Source organism: Salvelinus sp. IW2-2015, linkage group LG28 (genome assembly GCF_002910315.2).
Source record: "Salvelinus sp. IW2-2015 linkage group LG28, ASM291031v2, whole genome shotgun sequence".
In the NCBI taxonomy this organism is placed as follows: domain Eukaryota; kingdom Metazoa; phylum Chordata; class Actinopteri; order Salmoniformes; family Salmonidae; genus Salvelinus; species Salvelinus sp. IW2-2015.
In genome coordinates this window covers 17920959-17936828 of record NC_036868.1, presented here as the reverse complement: position 1 = coordinate 17936828, position 15870 = coordinate 17920959, and the positions used below count along the sequence as shown (strand labels likewise).

Genomic DNA, 15870 nt, shown 5'->3' with positions numbered 1-15870 from the left:
TGTTTGAAAAGTCATAGTCAATAGTCATTTCTCTTTGCTTATTTGAGCTGTTCTTACCATAATATGGTCTTTTACCACACCACCCCTACCTTGTCACAACACAACTGATTGACTCAATCGCATTAAGAAGGAAAGAAATTCCACAAATGAACAAGGCACACCTGTTAATTGAAACGCATTCCAGGTGACTCCCTTATGAAGTTGGTTGAAAGATAACCAAGAGTGTGCAAAGCTCTCATCAAGGCAAAGGGTGGCTCCTTCGAAGAATAGAAAATATTTTTTTGGTTCGTACATGATTCCATATGTGTTATTTCATAGTTTTGATGTCTTCACTATTATTCTACAATGTAGAAAATAGCAAAAATAAAGAAAATCCCTTGAATGAGTAGGTGTGTCCAAACTTTTGACTGGTACTGAATATATTTACAAAAAATATATATGGGGGATTGGAAATTATGCAGACAATTACATTGCTAGAAGCCACAATATATCTGCTATATTAAAGCTGATTAAAGCAGTAAAGTGACTTTATGCGCAACATTACATTCTCCAGCGATACTTCTCTGTGTAGCCTTTATGCGCTCACGGAAAAGTATAGCTCTAGTCACACAACATGGAATATAACATTGCGGATAAATTTCGGAATGACACAATTGCATGTGTATAACATCTAAAGACCAGCAACACTATACAGCGTCACTTTTAAAAGGACGTATTTGGGTGTTTTTGGAGCCTTTGTTCATGTTTTATCATGCCCCTACAACTGCTGAACAAACATGAGGAAGTATAATCGCTGGTGGGGCATGTTTCTCAAAACCATTTTTTTTTTAAAGTGCCTCAGCACTTTTTAAACATTAACATACATCCAGAACACAGATTTGGTAAAAAAAATTGTAAAAAAAAGTGAACCTTTCTTCATGTATGTAGTAATATAACCTGCCCAGTAGATGGCATGGTTTACACATATTCAAAGCACAGGTAATCTAGATTCTTAACATTTTTATATGTAGATCAGAACGGTCCTTTCCTACCTATTTCAGAAACACTGGCCAAAAAAATCTGTTGGATTTATATGATCCTGGATTTCAAAATAAGGGATTACAGAATCCGTATCATTCTGATCAAGATGAAATGTTTTGTAAAACCAGGTCCAGAAGATACAATATTGAGCTTGCTTCATTGGAAAAGCTGTGAGAAAAAATACATTTTGACAAAGAATACGATTTTATTTTATATATATGTATATATGTTAGGCATTCTAAAGTTAAAATTTGCTACATTTCCCTTGAGGACATTTTAAGTCCAGGATAAACCATATTAAAAAGTATGTTGCCTATAAAGACACTCAAGTGCCTTCACACTTAAAATTGGGGTTCTGTGAGTACTTTTATATTTAGTTTCTGTTTTGGTAAGTAATAAGTACTACCATAAGTTTACGCAACAACAATAGGTGTCTCGCTCTTTTGAAATGTGTAACATAACTCATTTCTTTTTAGAGGCTCCACCTTCTACCCTGCTCTGCAGGTACTTATCCAGCTCTGCCTGTCTCTTCACAGCTTCTTGCGAGATCTTGGGAGCACCAGGGAAACACACCAGCACCACACTCATGTTGTCCCGGCTTCCCTGTTCAGAGAGGAGAGTTGAGCAGAAAAGAAATGCAAGTTATGCATTTTGCTATAAAACATGCTTTTGTAAAAACTGAAATGATGCTTATTTGAGTGGATTTACATAGACATACTGTATGTAGCGTGAACAAAATCACAAGACGTCTCTTGAATGCCTTCAATTGACCCTTCCCAAAGCCCCCCCCCCCCCCCCAGAATTTTGGGCAACCAATCGTAGCGCTCTAATGGATAGCAACGACTGACACCTCAGACAAGCTCACATTTGAATGGCATGAAAGCCAGTGAGGGCTATGGCAAAACAAAAAAAATCATTAAAAAAAATTACATTTCAATTGCTAAATAATTGAACAGTGCACCAGGAGTACTAGCTACTGTGATTCTTGAAAAGCAGAGCCTGTTGGGAGTATTTTTTTCAAAACCCGAAATTATACATTTGTTACATTATTTGCTAGCTCACCTGGTTAGATGGTCTCATTGACAACAACATGTTGATACGCTAGTTAGCTAGCCACTTAATATAACTTGTTTTCTCAAAATGTTAGCAATGTTATGAATACAACTCCCATCTGCTATCGACATCACAATACGATTTGAGAGCACAAGTTAGCTCCAAAAGTGGTTATAGCTTTGACTGAATGATGACAGTGAATTAAAAAGCCATTCAGTGGCTAGTTACACTACAGACATCATTTTAACTAGTTCCCATGAAGCTACTTTAATGACAGTCCACCACAACATACCAAAGAGTTTCTTGATTAGCAAGGGGTAGTCTGCGTTTAATTTCTTTGTGTATTAGAAACACAGTTTCACCAGTGCTTGAATGGGGAATTGGGTTCCTGTGAAAATGTTGTCTGAGGTTGCAAGGGGGGCGGGCCTTAGCGAAGGGTCAATTAGTAACTCTAGAATGTAATAAATTCAAGGCATATATTAAATATACAGCACATTACATTTTCTAACAGTTCATTCAAAACTTCAGTCAAACACCAAGCCAATGTTTTTAAATTGGATTTGTGTGGGGAGGAGTGCACATTTAAATGAGAAAGGACATAAAATTGGGATTGAAAGCGGGGTTAACGCGCCTACTCTTGCAACAAATGCCATGGGATCTTTAGTGAAGAGTGGAGGGCCCGCCAACGCTACTTCCAACAGCATTGGGTCCTGTCCTAGGATTGACCAGGCCCAACACTGCTTAGCTTTAGAGGCAAGAAAGCAGTGGGATGCAGGGTGGTATGGCTGCTGGACATCTAATTTGATATCTGATAAAAAAAAGTATTGAAATTGAAGCTGGCAAACACTTGAATTTATCTTGATAGCTTTGTGAGGTACCACTAACTATCTGCGCTTGACTGTCTGGCTAATTTACAATCATTATTTAACTGAGCCATTTACACTGAACAAAAATATAAACGCAACATGTAAAGTGTTGGTCCCATGTTTCATGAGCTGAAATGAAAGATTCCAGAAATATTCCATATGCACAAAAAGCGTGTTTCTCTCAAATGTTGTGCACAAATTTGTCTACATCCCTGTTAGTGAGCATTTCTTTGCCAAGATAATCCATCCACCTGACAGGTGTGGCATATCAAGAAGCTGATTAAAACGTATGATCATTACACACGTGCATCTTGTGCTGGGGACAATAAAAGGCCACTCTAAAATGTGCAGTTTTATCACACAACACAATGCCACAGATGTCTCAAGTTGAGAGTGCAATTGGCATGGTGACTGCAGGAATGTCCACCAAAGCTGTTGCCAGAGAATTGAATGTTAATTTCCCTACCATAAGCCGCCTCCAACATTGTTTTAGAGAATTTAGCAGGACTTCCAACCGGCCTCACAACCGCAGACCAGGTGTGTGGGTGAGCGGTTTGATGATGTCAACGTTGTGAACAGTGTGCCCCATGGTGGAGGTGGGGTTATGGTATGGGCAGGCATAAGCTATGGACAACGAACACAATTGCATTTTATCAATGGCAATTTGAATGCACAGAGATACTGTGACAAGATCCTGAGGCCCATTGTGAGGACGATTTTTTAGATGCATATCTGTATTCCCAGTCATGTGAAATCCATAGATTAGGGCCTAATGAATGTATTTCAATTGACTGATTTCCTTATATGAACTTTAACTCAGTAAAATCTTTGAAATTGTTGCATGTTGCGTTTATATTTTTGCTCAGTATACTAAAAAACAATACAGTCTGCAGCAAATCACAAAGTCGTTTTGTAGTCGAGTCACTAAACCTTGAGTCGAGTCCCAAGTCCCCTGTGCTCGAGTCACGAGTCCCTTTGGCTAAGTCCGAGTCGAGTCCAAGTCTTAGTCACCAATGGTTGAGTCACGAGTCCAGTCAAGAGTCCCTATGGCTGAAGTCCAGTCCCAGTGCTCGAGTCCTGGTCCAAGTGCTCAAGTCTGAGTGACTTGGTCTGAGTTTTGAAGTTCGACGTGGTTCCGATCTCTTCTATTTTTCTGTTACATATTTGACATTGCGCCACAATCTTTGCACCATCGGTTGAAAAACTTTTGAAAGCTAAACTAATGATTTGGCGTGCTTTAGACATATTTGGCATTTTGGTTACTGCTGTTCTTTTGCTCGCTCGTACTGCCGTGTTGCTGTCTCGATCCTCGTCTGTTGCTAGATTCGCGCCTCTATTAATTTGGCTCGGATTTGGTATAAGAAATCTGCCAGAACTTACTAGTATCCGGCTGGCGGGAAGATTTTCATGAAAGCATTGAAGTAACGCAAATATTTTTCTCCTGTTGGCCAATGGTCATAATTGCCTGCAATATGCAATAGCTTATGAAACAAATACGTTCTTCAAACACAGGCTCACACACATTTCATTTTTTATATAATGTTCAATAGTTATGTCAAATCAATAATGATGTTTTGAAGGGATGAATGGTCTCTAAACAGATTTGGCTATCGCTCCTGTTAGATTTACCAGATTACTATTTACAATAATTCTAACATGCTATCAGCTACTTTTTTGTAATCGGCAACTGATATTCGTGTATGTTTTTTTAATGCAGAGGGAAAACTAACAGGAGTCCTGTCAGAAACTGGCTATGGTCTGCAGGTGGGAAATTGGGAGGGTAGAGCGAGACAACAAATTCAAAGACAGCCTACTTTTCTATACGGGAGAGAGAGATACAGACTGTTGTTTTACTATTAAACTCAGTACTATTGTCTTCAATTACGTAAAACAGTTTGTATTTCTTAACCAGGCAAAGATAAATAGTAGGCTGGTGGTTGCGGAGAAGCAAAAGAGTCGCTTGCGTGATGTGTAGCTTTTGATCGAAGGCGGAGCGAAGCCTGCCTGTCTGCAAACACACATTGCTTGCTTGCCCCACAGCTGATGTGGGCTGTGTGTGGCGCATCCTTCCCACTGCTAGAGAACAGAACCCTCACTCCACCCAGTAGTGCTAACATTCTGCTTATCATAGTAGCCTATCCAGTTCAAGTGCAAATACAAGTTACAAGAAGTCATAAAAATCCAGGAAAACTCCTGGACTCAAGTTGGCCCATAGTGTTCCATCTCTGGGAAATATGCTGTAGTAGTCAATTCAACAGCAAAGCACACTATTCAAATCTCCTCTCCATTGTAAAATCTTATCTAGCTGACCTTACCTTGTATAAACATGTGTCAACAATCTCATTGCACACTCTCTCCAAGTCCTCTGTCACCTCTAGACGTAAACGCACAAAGTCACATAGCTCCTCATTGGCCATCACGTCCCAGATACCATCACACGCCAACACAACAAACTCGTCCTCCGCCTCAGATCTTTCAATCTCATACACCTCTGGCTCAGGTGACACAAGCTGCTCTGTGGGGCCCTTGCCATGTACACATTTATAGTCAAAGTCACCAAGGGCCCGAGACACAGCAAGCGATCCATTAACACGTTGAATCATGACAGAGCCACCGGCATTCTGGATGCGCTCCTTTTCCAATGGATTGCTGGGCTTGTGATCCAGCGTAAAGAAATGGACCCGGCCTCCCCTGCTGAGGAGTGCCCGTGAGTCACCACAATTGATGAAGTACATGTGGCGAGGTGAGATCATGACTCCCACTGCAGTAGAGCCGCTGCGGTCCGCACCATGCTTACGCTCCGAGATAGCTCGCATCTGCTCATCGATCTGCAGGAAGCCAGTGCGAATGCCACTCTTCACACTCTCCACAGATGGCTCTGGTCCATGCCTGTCCAGAATTGCCCTGCCCTCTTCTCCACCTCCTGGTCCTGCACCCCCACCCCTGAAATCTGGGTTGCTGGTGATGTGCTCTAGCAAGTGCTCGCAGCAGTAGCGGGCCACCTGAGAGCCAGCATGGCCGTCATACACGGCAAAAAAGGACCAGGGGTTGAGGCCATGGGGCAGGCCAATGACAGCCGTGTGTGTATCCTCCATCTCTACCCGCCAGCCCTGCATGCTGCTCAGGCCATAGCGTAGGCCATTTCCTTCTCCGTGGGCATTGAACTTCTCCATCTTTGGCTTGTCCAAAAATGCCCCCATCTCTTTTTTGGGTAGCTTTATCCTATAAAATGACAAGAAAAATGTGCTAATCAATTAAGTTGCCTTTGCAGAACAATCAAAAAAATGTAAGTGATCATGTTTGTAACTATTTCTTTCCTATAACTGTCTAGGCCAGAGGACAGATTTACTTTTGTGGTAGCACAAACATGATTTCTTCTTTGCCTAAAAGGCAATTACTGCTGAGCAAAAATTTGTCAGAAAACATCTAACGATTAACATGCAGTAAACTAAAGCAGGTAATAGTTTTGATGTGTGCGCAATGTTTAATGCACAGCACAATCACATTCTTCTCTTATTACTGACAACGGTCTGTAAATCAAACATTCAATTGAACACTGTCATTCCACGTTCACGTAGTCTGATTAAACAGGCTGTAATACAAAATTAATTGGTACAGTATATACAGCCTGAAACTAATGCCTGCAAAATCATATAAATGTTCCTTACAAGCCAGAATGTTGAATAAAATTACATTTAAAACCCTACTCTTCTGGTTGTCTTTGCGGTTTGTCCTTCAACTGCCCAAAATTTTTGACAAAATATTCACAGGAAAGTATTGTATAGTTTTATATTGGATAATTGTTTTCCTCTCGCCAATAGATATTGAACCAAGCATGCCATGACAATGGTATATTCTGAATCAGGGGAGGCTGGAGAACAATCCACACATTTTCTTTTTTTTTAAGATTGAAAAGGGTTGATTGTTCTCCATCCTCTCCTGATTCAGAATATACAATTTTCATTGTCTTGTCATGCTTGGTTCAAAGGCTATTAATTATAGAACCAAATATTAAACTTTCTCTCATCAATAGCTAGTGAATCAAGCATGTCATGGCAATGAAAATTGTATATTCTGAATCTCTTCATATTTATACATTTTTTAAATAAAAAAAGTCTGGATTGTTCGCCATCCTCCCGATTCAGAATATACCTTTTTCATTATCATGGCATGCATGGTTCAATAGTTATAGATGGGTTAGCTGACAACATCACAAAAATTATGTGTGCGCTTCCAAGGGGCAAAAGTCAGCATGTTGTGATTCTGGATGGCCAGATTGCTAGCAAGAATGACAAGAAACTGCCATGTTGGGAATTGTAAAATTTGTTTAACCATTATTTAACTAGGCAAGTCAGTTAAGAACAAATTCTTATGACGGCCTACACCGGCCAAACCTGGACGACGCTGGGCCAATTGTATAGGACTCCCAGTCATGGCCGGTTGTGATATAGCCTGGATTCGAACCAGGGTGTCTGTAGTGACGCCTCTAGCACTGAGATGCAGTGCCTTAGACTGCTGCGCCACTCGGCTTGTTTAATCTTGTTATTGATAGCATAGTCTTGTTTTGAGGTGTTTTGACTGATTTCAGGTCAATGCAAATATGGCAAAAATTCGCTAGCTAGCTAAAACCTATAACGATGTACACTACATGACCAAAAGTATGTGGACAGCTGCTCGCCGAACATCGCATTTCAAAATCATGGGCATTAATATTGAGTTGGTCCCTCCTTTGCTGCTATAACAGCATCCACTCTTCTGGGAATGCTTTCCACTAGATGTTGGAACATTGCTGCGGGGACTTGTTTCCATTCAGCAACAAGAGCATCAGTGAGATCGGGCACTGATGTTGGGCAATTAGACCTGGCTCGCAGCCGGTGTTCCAATTCATCCCAAAGGCGTTCGATGGGGATGAGGTCAGGGAACTGCGCAGGCCAGTCTAGTTCTTCCACACCGATCTCGACAAACCATTTCTGCATGGACCTTACTTTGTGCACAGGGGCATTGCCATGCTGAAACAGGAAAGGGCCTTCCCCAAACTGTGCCACAAAGTTGGAAGTACAGAGTAGTCAAGAATGTCATTGTATGCTGTAGCGTTATGATTTCCCTTCACTGGAACTAAGGGGCCTAGAGGGAACCATGAAAAACTGCCACAGACCATTATTCCTCCTCAACCAAATTTTAGTTGGCACTATGCATTGAGGCAGATAGAGTTCTCCTGGCATCCACCAAACCCAGATTCACCTGTCGGACTGCCAGATGGTGAGGCATGATTCACTACTCCAGAGTCCAATGGCGGCGACCTTTACAATACTACAGCCGACGCTTGGCATAGTGCATGGTGATCTTAGGCTTGTATGCGTCTGCTTGGCCATGGAAACCAATTTCATGAAGCTCCCGACTAACAGTTATTGTGCAGACGTTGCTTCCAAATGCATTTTGGTGAATGTTGCAACCGAGGACAGACGAGTTTAACGCGTTACGCGTTTCAAAACGCGACCGGTCCCATTCTGTGAGTTTGTGTGGCATACCACTTCCCGGCTAAGCCATTGTTGCTCCTAGACGTTTCCACTTCACAATAACAGCACTTACAGTTGACCAGGGCAGCTCTAGCAGGGCAGAAATGACACACTTGACAAACTGACTTGTTGGAAAGGTGGCATCCTATTATAGTGCCAAGTTGAAAGTCACTGAGCTCCAGTAAGGCCATTCTACTAATGTTTGTCTTTGGAGATTGCATGGCTGTGTGCTTGATTTTATACACCTGTCAGCAATGGGTTTGGCTGAAATAGCCGAATCCTTTAATTTGAAGGGGTGTCCACATAGTTTTTGCTCATTGTTCAAATGTATTTATGTTTTCAATAAACATTGGAGACTAAATAAAGCTTACAAGTTGTCAACAATCTAAGCCAACCCCATCTGTTTTCCCCCATAGTTGCCAACGGCTCAGTTTTGTTGCTAAACAACCAACAGGTCTATTGACGAGAGAAAACATGCTAACTTTACCTGGGTGCTGAACCAACCATATACCTACTGGCTCTCTAAACAATACGTTCCAGTAGATATGTTGTCTCAATTTTCAAGCATCTGAAGGACAAACTGCACAGACCATTGGTAGAGAAAGTTCAAACGTAATTGTATTCAAAATTCTGGCTTGTAAGGGACATTAACACGATTTTGCAGGCATACGTTTCAGGCTGTGTATAACTGTATAACAGCCTGTTTAATCAGACTACGTTCACAGCATCCTGAATGCACCGCTAGATAGGTGGACAGGTTGATGGGTGGGATATGGATAAAAACGGGTTGGAAATGTTTATGGATGTCAGGTTTGAGGGGTTAATGGATGGATAGAGATTGGAGGGGTATGCTTGATGGATGACAAAGCTTCAGCGTACAGTTTAATAAGTAACTAGCTATGATATTAAAACCGAATATCAGAATATAGGCCTAGCATACACCTAGAGGAGTGTTCTTGATGAAACAAACATACTGATGATGTAATGCACAGCTTCAAATCAAGTTAAGAGTAACGTAGTTAGCGAACGTTAGCTAGCTAATGTTGCTCTCATGACTTTTAATTTATTGATACTTAAATATATCAACAGTAATGCTTATTACTGTACCTAGCTTTGAGACAATTTCGGATGCATTTTGCCCAACTGCTTAGTAGCTCGCTAGCTACATTTGACTCTTGCATGGAAATATTACATCACAAGCTCTGTTTTGTCACAACGCCCCTAGCTAGCTCTAGTTAGCCGGTTAGCCAGCTATCTAACGTAAATTAGTAACCTTACGTCGTAAGGTAGAGCTAGCAAGCTACCTTGGTTGGCATGCAACAACAGAGATGCTGCGTAACGCTAACTAAAATGAACTAGCTACTTACCAAATCCTCTAGAACCTATAGCTATAACGTTAGTGAACTCTGGCAGGTAAACAAACTGCTAACTTATTGGTTAAAAAGCTAGCTAAAGTAGAATCTGAAAAAAACAGATAGTATTGGAATAGTGTGAATGAAACGCCGACGTCAGTGCCTTGACCACCACCAAGTGAGTAGCTTTAGCGATGAGGAGCAATAGGCGGTTCGTCTTCAAAATAAAAGTCCCACATTGAACCCAATGACGTATAACCCATTTTCTTACGTCAGATAGCTGCACTGAGAAGGCTTATGACTCATTTTGTTACATCTTTTTTGGCACTGTATTCGTTTAAGAAAACTGTGTCAAGACATCAGTTGATTTATAATTGAACACATTTATGAAGATCTTACACTTTTGTGGAGAGATGTACTGCTTGGATTCTTTACCTACGATAGAAATAAGCTGAAACATTTTTATGAAATTAATTTCATTATTCTTTTGGCCAAATTTCATTTTCACAAATGTAAATTTACAAACAAAAAAACACATTTTAAAAACTGTATTTTAAGACAATTAAATACTCTACTAACAAAAAAGCTGTTAGAATTATAAGGTTCTTGTGTAATGTGATATTGTGGTCTAAGGCACTGCATCACAGTGCTAGCTGTGCCACCAGAGACTCTGGGTTCGAGCCCAGGCTCTGTCGCGACCGGGAGGTCCATGGGGCGACGCACAATTGGCCTAGCGTCGTCCGGGTTAGGGAGGGTTTGGCCGGTAGGGATATCCTTGTCTCATCGCGCACTAGCGACTCCTGTGGCGGGCCGGGCGCAGTGCGCGCTGACCAGGTCGCTAGGTGTACAGTGTTTCCTCCGACACATTGGTGCGGCTGGCTTCCGGGTTGGATGCGCGCTGTGTTAAGAAGCAGTGCGGCTTGGTTGGGTTGTGTTTCGGAGGACGCATGGCTCTCGACCTTCGTCTCTCCCGAGCCCGTACGGGAGTTGTAGCGATGAGACAAGACAGTAACTACTAACAATTGGATACCACGAAATTGGGGAGAAAAAGGGGATAAAAAAATAAAAAATATCAATAAAATAAAGAATTTGGGAAAATTGACAAGTGGATGCATCGTCTAAATTCTAATTTTGACCAAAACAGTGGTAGACTCGAGTGATCACTGTCTAATACATCAGCAAGTGGCCACTCGACTGCTCAAGTGTTAAGTTTGAGATTCAGCCTATATCTGTTGTTTTTTAGGAATAGGCATAGAATTACTTCTAGAAATACATTCCGTTGTAGCAAGTGAAGAGGGTTAAACCAAGGCCTTATACCTTTCAAAAGGGTTAATAAATTATGTTTTGATAAACTGTCTCTGTGTGTTAAAACCTGTTTTTTGAGTGTTGTGACCTTCAAACACTATCAGAGGGCGTCTACATTCAGACTCCCCTTGTCTGGATCCCACTGTGGTTATCTGGTTTTCTGAGAACACAAGGCTGCCACAGACCTGATGAAACCAGACACCTGTCAGAAGATGCTTACACTCGTTCACATTTTTATGACTCTATACTAGTGATGAAAGGTCAAGTTTCTGTCAAACCCACTTCTGTTGTTGCCAGGAAAACTCACACAAGGAGGACTGGGAGAGGCTATATGAGTTACAGGATGTCTTAGACATTTTGCAGAACTTGGGGAGAACTATCATATACTGTTATTCTGTACTCTGTACCGACTTCTGCATACAATTGTATTACTAAAGGAGTATCTTAATACTTAAACAAAGACTCTGTGTTTCCTTTCCATTACTAATGTATGTTTGATAATTATAAAGACCTGATCATTTGTTGAAGAAATTGACCAACACAAGTCGGATAAGATAGTAAACATATAGTAAACACATAGTAAACATATAAACAGCAACATTGACACATAAAGGATACAAATGCAAGATAAATGTAAGAGACACATTTTTATTTGATTTAAGTCCTTAAGAGTCTATTGACACACATGTGCATCAATCTAAGTAACATAATAATACTTTTTTTTTTGCATGGGCTGAGTCTCAATCCACTGCATCCGCCTATGTCAGCCTTCTGCAGCTGCGGTGGAAGGTGATCGAGCTACAGCGGTGTTTGTCAGATCAGGAGACATCCCAAAAATTGGTCTTCTCAAGAAAATGTCTGTAGAGTCCGAATTGTTTGGGTTACAAACTAATACCCCACTATGAAAAAAAGAAGTGTTAAACAATTCAAAATACATATAATATTTTAGATTCTTCAAAGTAGCCACCCTTTGCCTTGATGACAGCGTTGCATACTTTTGGCATTCTCTCAGACAGTTTCACCTGGAATGCTTTTCCAACCGTCTTGAAAGAGTTTCCACATATGCTTGAGCACTTGTTGGCTGCTTTTCCTTCACTCTGCGGTCCAACTCAACCCAAACTATCTCAATTGTGTTAAGGTCGGGTGACTGTGGAGGCCAGGTCATCTGATGCAGCACTCCATCACTCTCCCTCTTGGTCAAATAGCCCTTACACAGCCTGGAGGTGTGTTGGATCATTGTCTTGTTGAAAAACAAATGATAGTCCCACTAAGCGCAAATCATATGGGATGGCGTAATGCTACAGAATGCTGTGGTAGCCATCCTGGTTAAGTGGGCCTTGAATTCTAAATAAATTACAGACAGTGTCACCAGCAAAGCACCCCCACACTATCACACCTCCTCCTCCATGCTTCACAGTGGGAACCATACACGCAGAGATCATCCGTTCACCTACTCTGCGTCTCACAAAGACACAGCGGTTGGAACCAAAAATCAAAAATCAACATTTTTACTCATCAGACCAAAGGACAGATTTCCACCGGTCTAATTTCCATTGCTCGTGTTTCTTGACCCAAGCAAGTCTCTTTTTCTTAGAAGTGATTTCTTTGCAGCAATTCAACCATGAAGGCCTGATTCAAGCAGTCTCCTATGAACAGTTGATGTTGAGATGTGTCTATTAATTGAACTCTTTGAAGCATTTATTTGAGCTGCAATTTCTGAGGCTGGTAACTGTAATGAACTTATCCTCTGCAGCAGAGGTAACTCTGGGTCTTCCTTTACTGTGGCGATCCTCATGAGAGGCAGTTTCATCACAGCGCTTGATGGTTTTTGGGACTGTACTTGAAGAAACTTTCAAAGTTCTTGACATTTTCCAGATGGACTGACCTTCATGTCTTAACGTAATGATGTACTGTCATTTCTCTTTGCTTATTTGAGCTGTTCTTGCCATAATATGGACTTGGTCTTTTACCAAATATGGCTATCTTCTGTATACCACCCCTACCTTGTCACAACACAACTCATTGGCTCAAACGCATTAAGATGGAAAGAAATTCCACAAATTAACTTTTAACAAGGCACACCTGTCAATTGAAATGCATTCCAGGTGATTACCTCATAAAGCTGGTTGAGAGAATGTCAAGAGTGTGCAAAGCTGTCATCAAGGCAAAGGGTGGCTACTTTGAAGGATCTCATATATAGAATATATTTTGATTTGTTTAACACTTTTTTGGTTACTACATGATTCCATATGTGTTATTTTGTAGTTTTGATGTCTTCACTATTATTCTACAATGTAGAAAATAGTAAAAAATAAAGAAAAACCCTTGAATGAGTAGGTGTGTCCAAACTTTTGACTGGTACTGTACATGTTATGTACATGTAGGTAGGGGTATAAGTGTCTAGGCAATCAGGATAGATAAACAGAGTAGCCGCATCATATGTGAAGGGTGTGTTTGTGTGTGTGTGTTTGTGTGTGAATGGTGGAGTGTCAGTGTAGTATTTATGAGTGTGTGGATAGAGTCCAGTGAGTGTACATAGAGCCAGTGCAAGAGAAGTGCAAAAAAAAGGGGTCAATGAAAATAGTCTGGGTAGCCATTTGATTAACTGTTCAGCAGTCTTATGGCTTGGGGTTAGAAGTTGTTCAGGAGCCTTTTGGTCCCAGACTTGGCTCTCCGGTACCGCTTGCCGTCCGGCAGCAGAGAGAACAGTCTATGACTTGGGTGTCTTGAGTCTTTGACAATTTATAGGGCCTTCCTCTGACACCCCCTGGTATAGAGGTCCTGGATGGCAGGAAGCTCGGCCCAGTGCACACTACCCTCTGTAGCGCATTACCATCGGATGCCAAGCAGTTACCATACCAAACTGCGATGCAGGCAGTCAAGATGATCTCAATGGTGCAGCTGTATAACTCTGAGGATCTGGGGCCCCATGCTAAATCTTTTCAGCCTCCTGAGGGGGAAGAGGCGTTATCGTGCCCTCTTCACAACTGTGTTGGTGTGTTTGGACTATGATAGGTCCTTAATGACGTGGACACCGAGGAACTTGAAGCTCTCGACCCGCTCCACTACAGCCCCGTCCATGTGAATGGGGGAGTGCTCGGCCCTCCATTTCCTGTAGTCGTCCCTCTGTGTAGACTATTTTTAAACAGACCGTTATCAGACAAGCGCAGACAATTATTTCAGACCCCTCCTATTTGTATTTATTAGGGATCCCCATTAGCTGCTGCTACTCTTCCTGGGGTCCAAACACATTTAGGCACTTACATCACACATAAAACAAAACATAAAACAGTACATCATATAACATTATTACGTCACTACATACTGTATCTACAATACAACATGTATAATACCACCATACTTGTGTAGAGTGCTTGTGCTAGCATGTGTGCGTGATTGTGTGTGTGTAACCGCCGTCTGAAGAAGAGGGCCAAAGCACAGCGTGGTAAGTGTTCATGATTTATTAATAAAACTGAACACTGAATAACAAAAACAACAAAGAGAACGAACGAAACCGAAACAGTTCTGTCTGGTGCAGACACAAAAACAGAAAACAGCTACCCACAAAACACAGGTGGGAAAATGCTACCTAAGTATGGTTCTCAATCAGAGACAACGATAGACAGCTGCCTCTGATTGAGAACCACACCTGGCCAAACACACAGAAATAGAAAACATAGAACACAAAACATAGAATGCCCACCCCAACTCACGCCCTGACCAAACCAAAATAGAGACATAAAAAGGATCTCTAAGGTCAGGGCGTGACAGTGTGTGCATGTGTGTGTGTCTCTTCACAGTCCGCGTTGTTCCATAAGGTGTAGTTTTATCTGGGGGGGGTTTTCTTCAGATTTTACTGTTTGCTTGAGTTACTTGATGTGGAATAGAGTTCCATGTAGTCATAGCTCTGTGTAGCACTGTGCGTTTCCCAGAGTCTGTCTGAACTTGGGGACTGTGAAGAGATCTCTTGAGGCATGTCTTGTGGGGTATGCATGGATGTCTTAGCTGTGTGCCAATAAACAGACAGCTCAGTGCTTTCAACATGTCAATACTTCTCACAAAGACAAGTAGTGATGCAGTCAATCTCTCTTCTAATTTGAGCCAAGAGAGATTGACATGCATGTCATTGATGTTAACTATTTGATTTTGAATTTGAAGACCCCTTGAAGTATCAAAAAAATATATACAAAAATAATTTTTGGCCTTACTGCTAATAGTCCCCCCCAAATAAATCTAAAGGAAGTTTGTTCTGAAGTGTCTGTCCTATATCTGAGAGATATCGGGAAACATTTGTTATTGTTTTGGACATGTATTTAACCCCTTATTTTTGGCACGAAACAGTCTCCATACAGTATATACTTCCATAATGTTTTTCAACTGGTACCGGGGGACCTTCAGACGAGTCTTTTGAGGCCTGTGGGCATCCTAGAGCAAAACAATCGAAATGTACGTTCTGACGCTACAGACAGGATATGGCAGATCAGCTGTACCGACTTTAGACGAGTCCCAAGACGCTTGTGGGAGTCGTAGAGCAAAACGGATCGAACATGGCATTGTGTTTGTGAGAGTCTCATCTTCTCATAGAGGTGATGATAGTTTTGTAGGCCAAACCGTTCAGACGCAACAGACGATTTTGCGAGAACACGGATTTCCGGGATGCCTCATGGTCTGGCAAACACCGCTCTAGTTATGTCACCTTTCACTGTAGATGCAGAAGTGCGACTGATAAAATAATGTATATGTTGAAAGATAATGATA

The 15870-nt window shown here is 41.5% G+C and overlaps 1 protein-coding gene across 1 annotated transcript; it reads right to left on the bottom strand.

Moving 5' to 3' along the window:
• Nucleotides 1-272: 272 nt before the first annotated feature.
• Nucleotides 273-10005, bottom strand: ppm1ab (protein phosphatase, Mg2+/Mn2+ dependent, 1Ab). The gene is made up of 3 exons (XM_023973542.2): nt 9823-10005; nt 5255-6161; nt 273-1623 (listed from the first exon to the last, which is right to left on the bottom strand). Exons 2-3 carry the CDS (start codon nt 6137-6139, stop codon nt 1483-1485), a joined length of 1026 nt encoding a protein of 341 aa, XP_023829310.1. The 5' UTR covers nt 6140-6161; nt 9823-10005; the 3' UTR covers nt 273-1482.
• Nucleotides 10006-15870: the final 5865 nt, after the last annotated feature.

Bases quoted from the DNA above. Each gene is read 5' to 3' on its own strand.
- ppm1ab (XM_023973542.2), bottom strand. From the start codon at position 6,139: ATGGGGGCATTTTTGGACAAGCCAAAGATGGAGAAGTTCAATGCCCAC. The intron at 1,624-5,254 runs GTAAGGTCAGCT...CTCTCTGAACAG, and splicing joins TTGACACATGTTTATACAAG to GGAAGCCGGGACAACATGAG.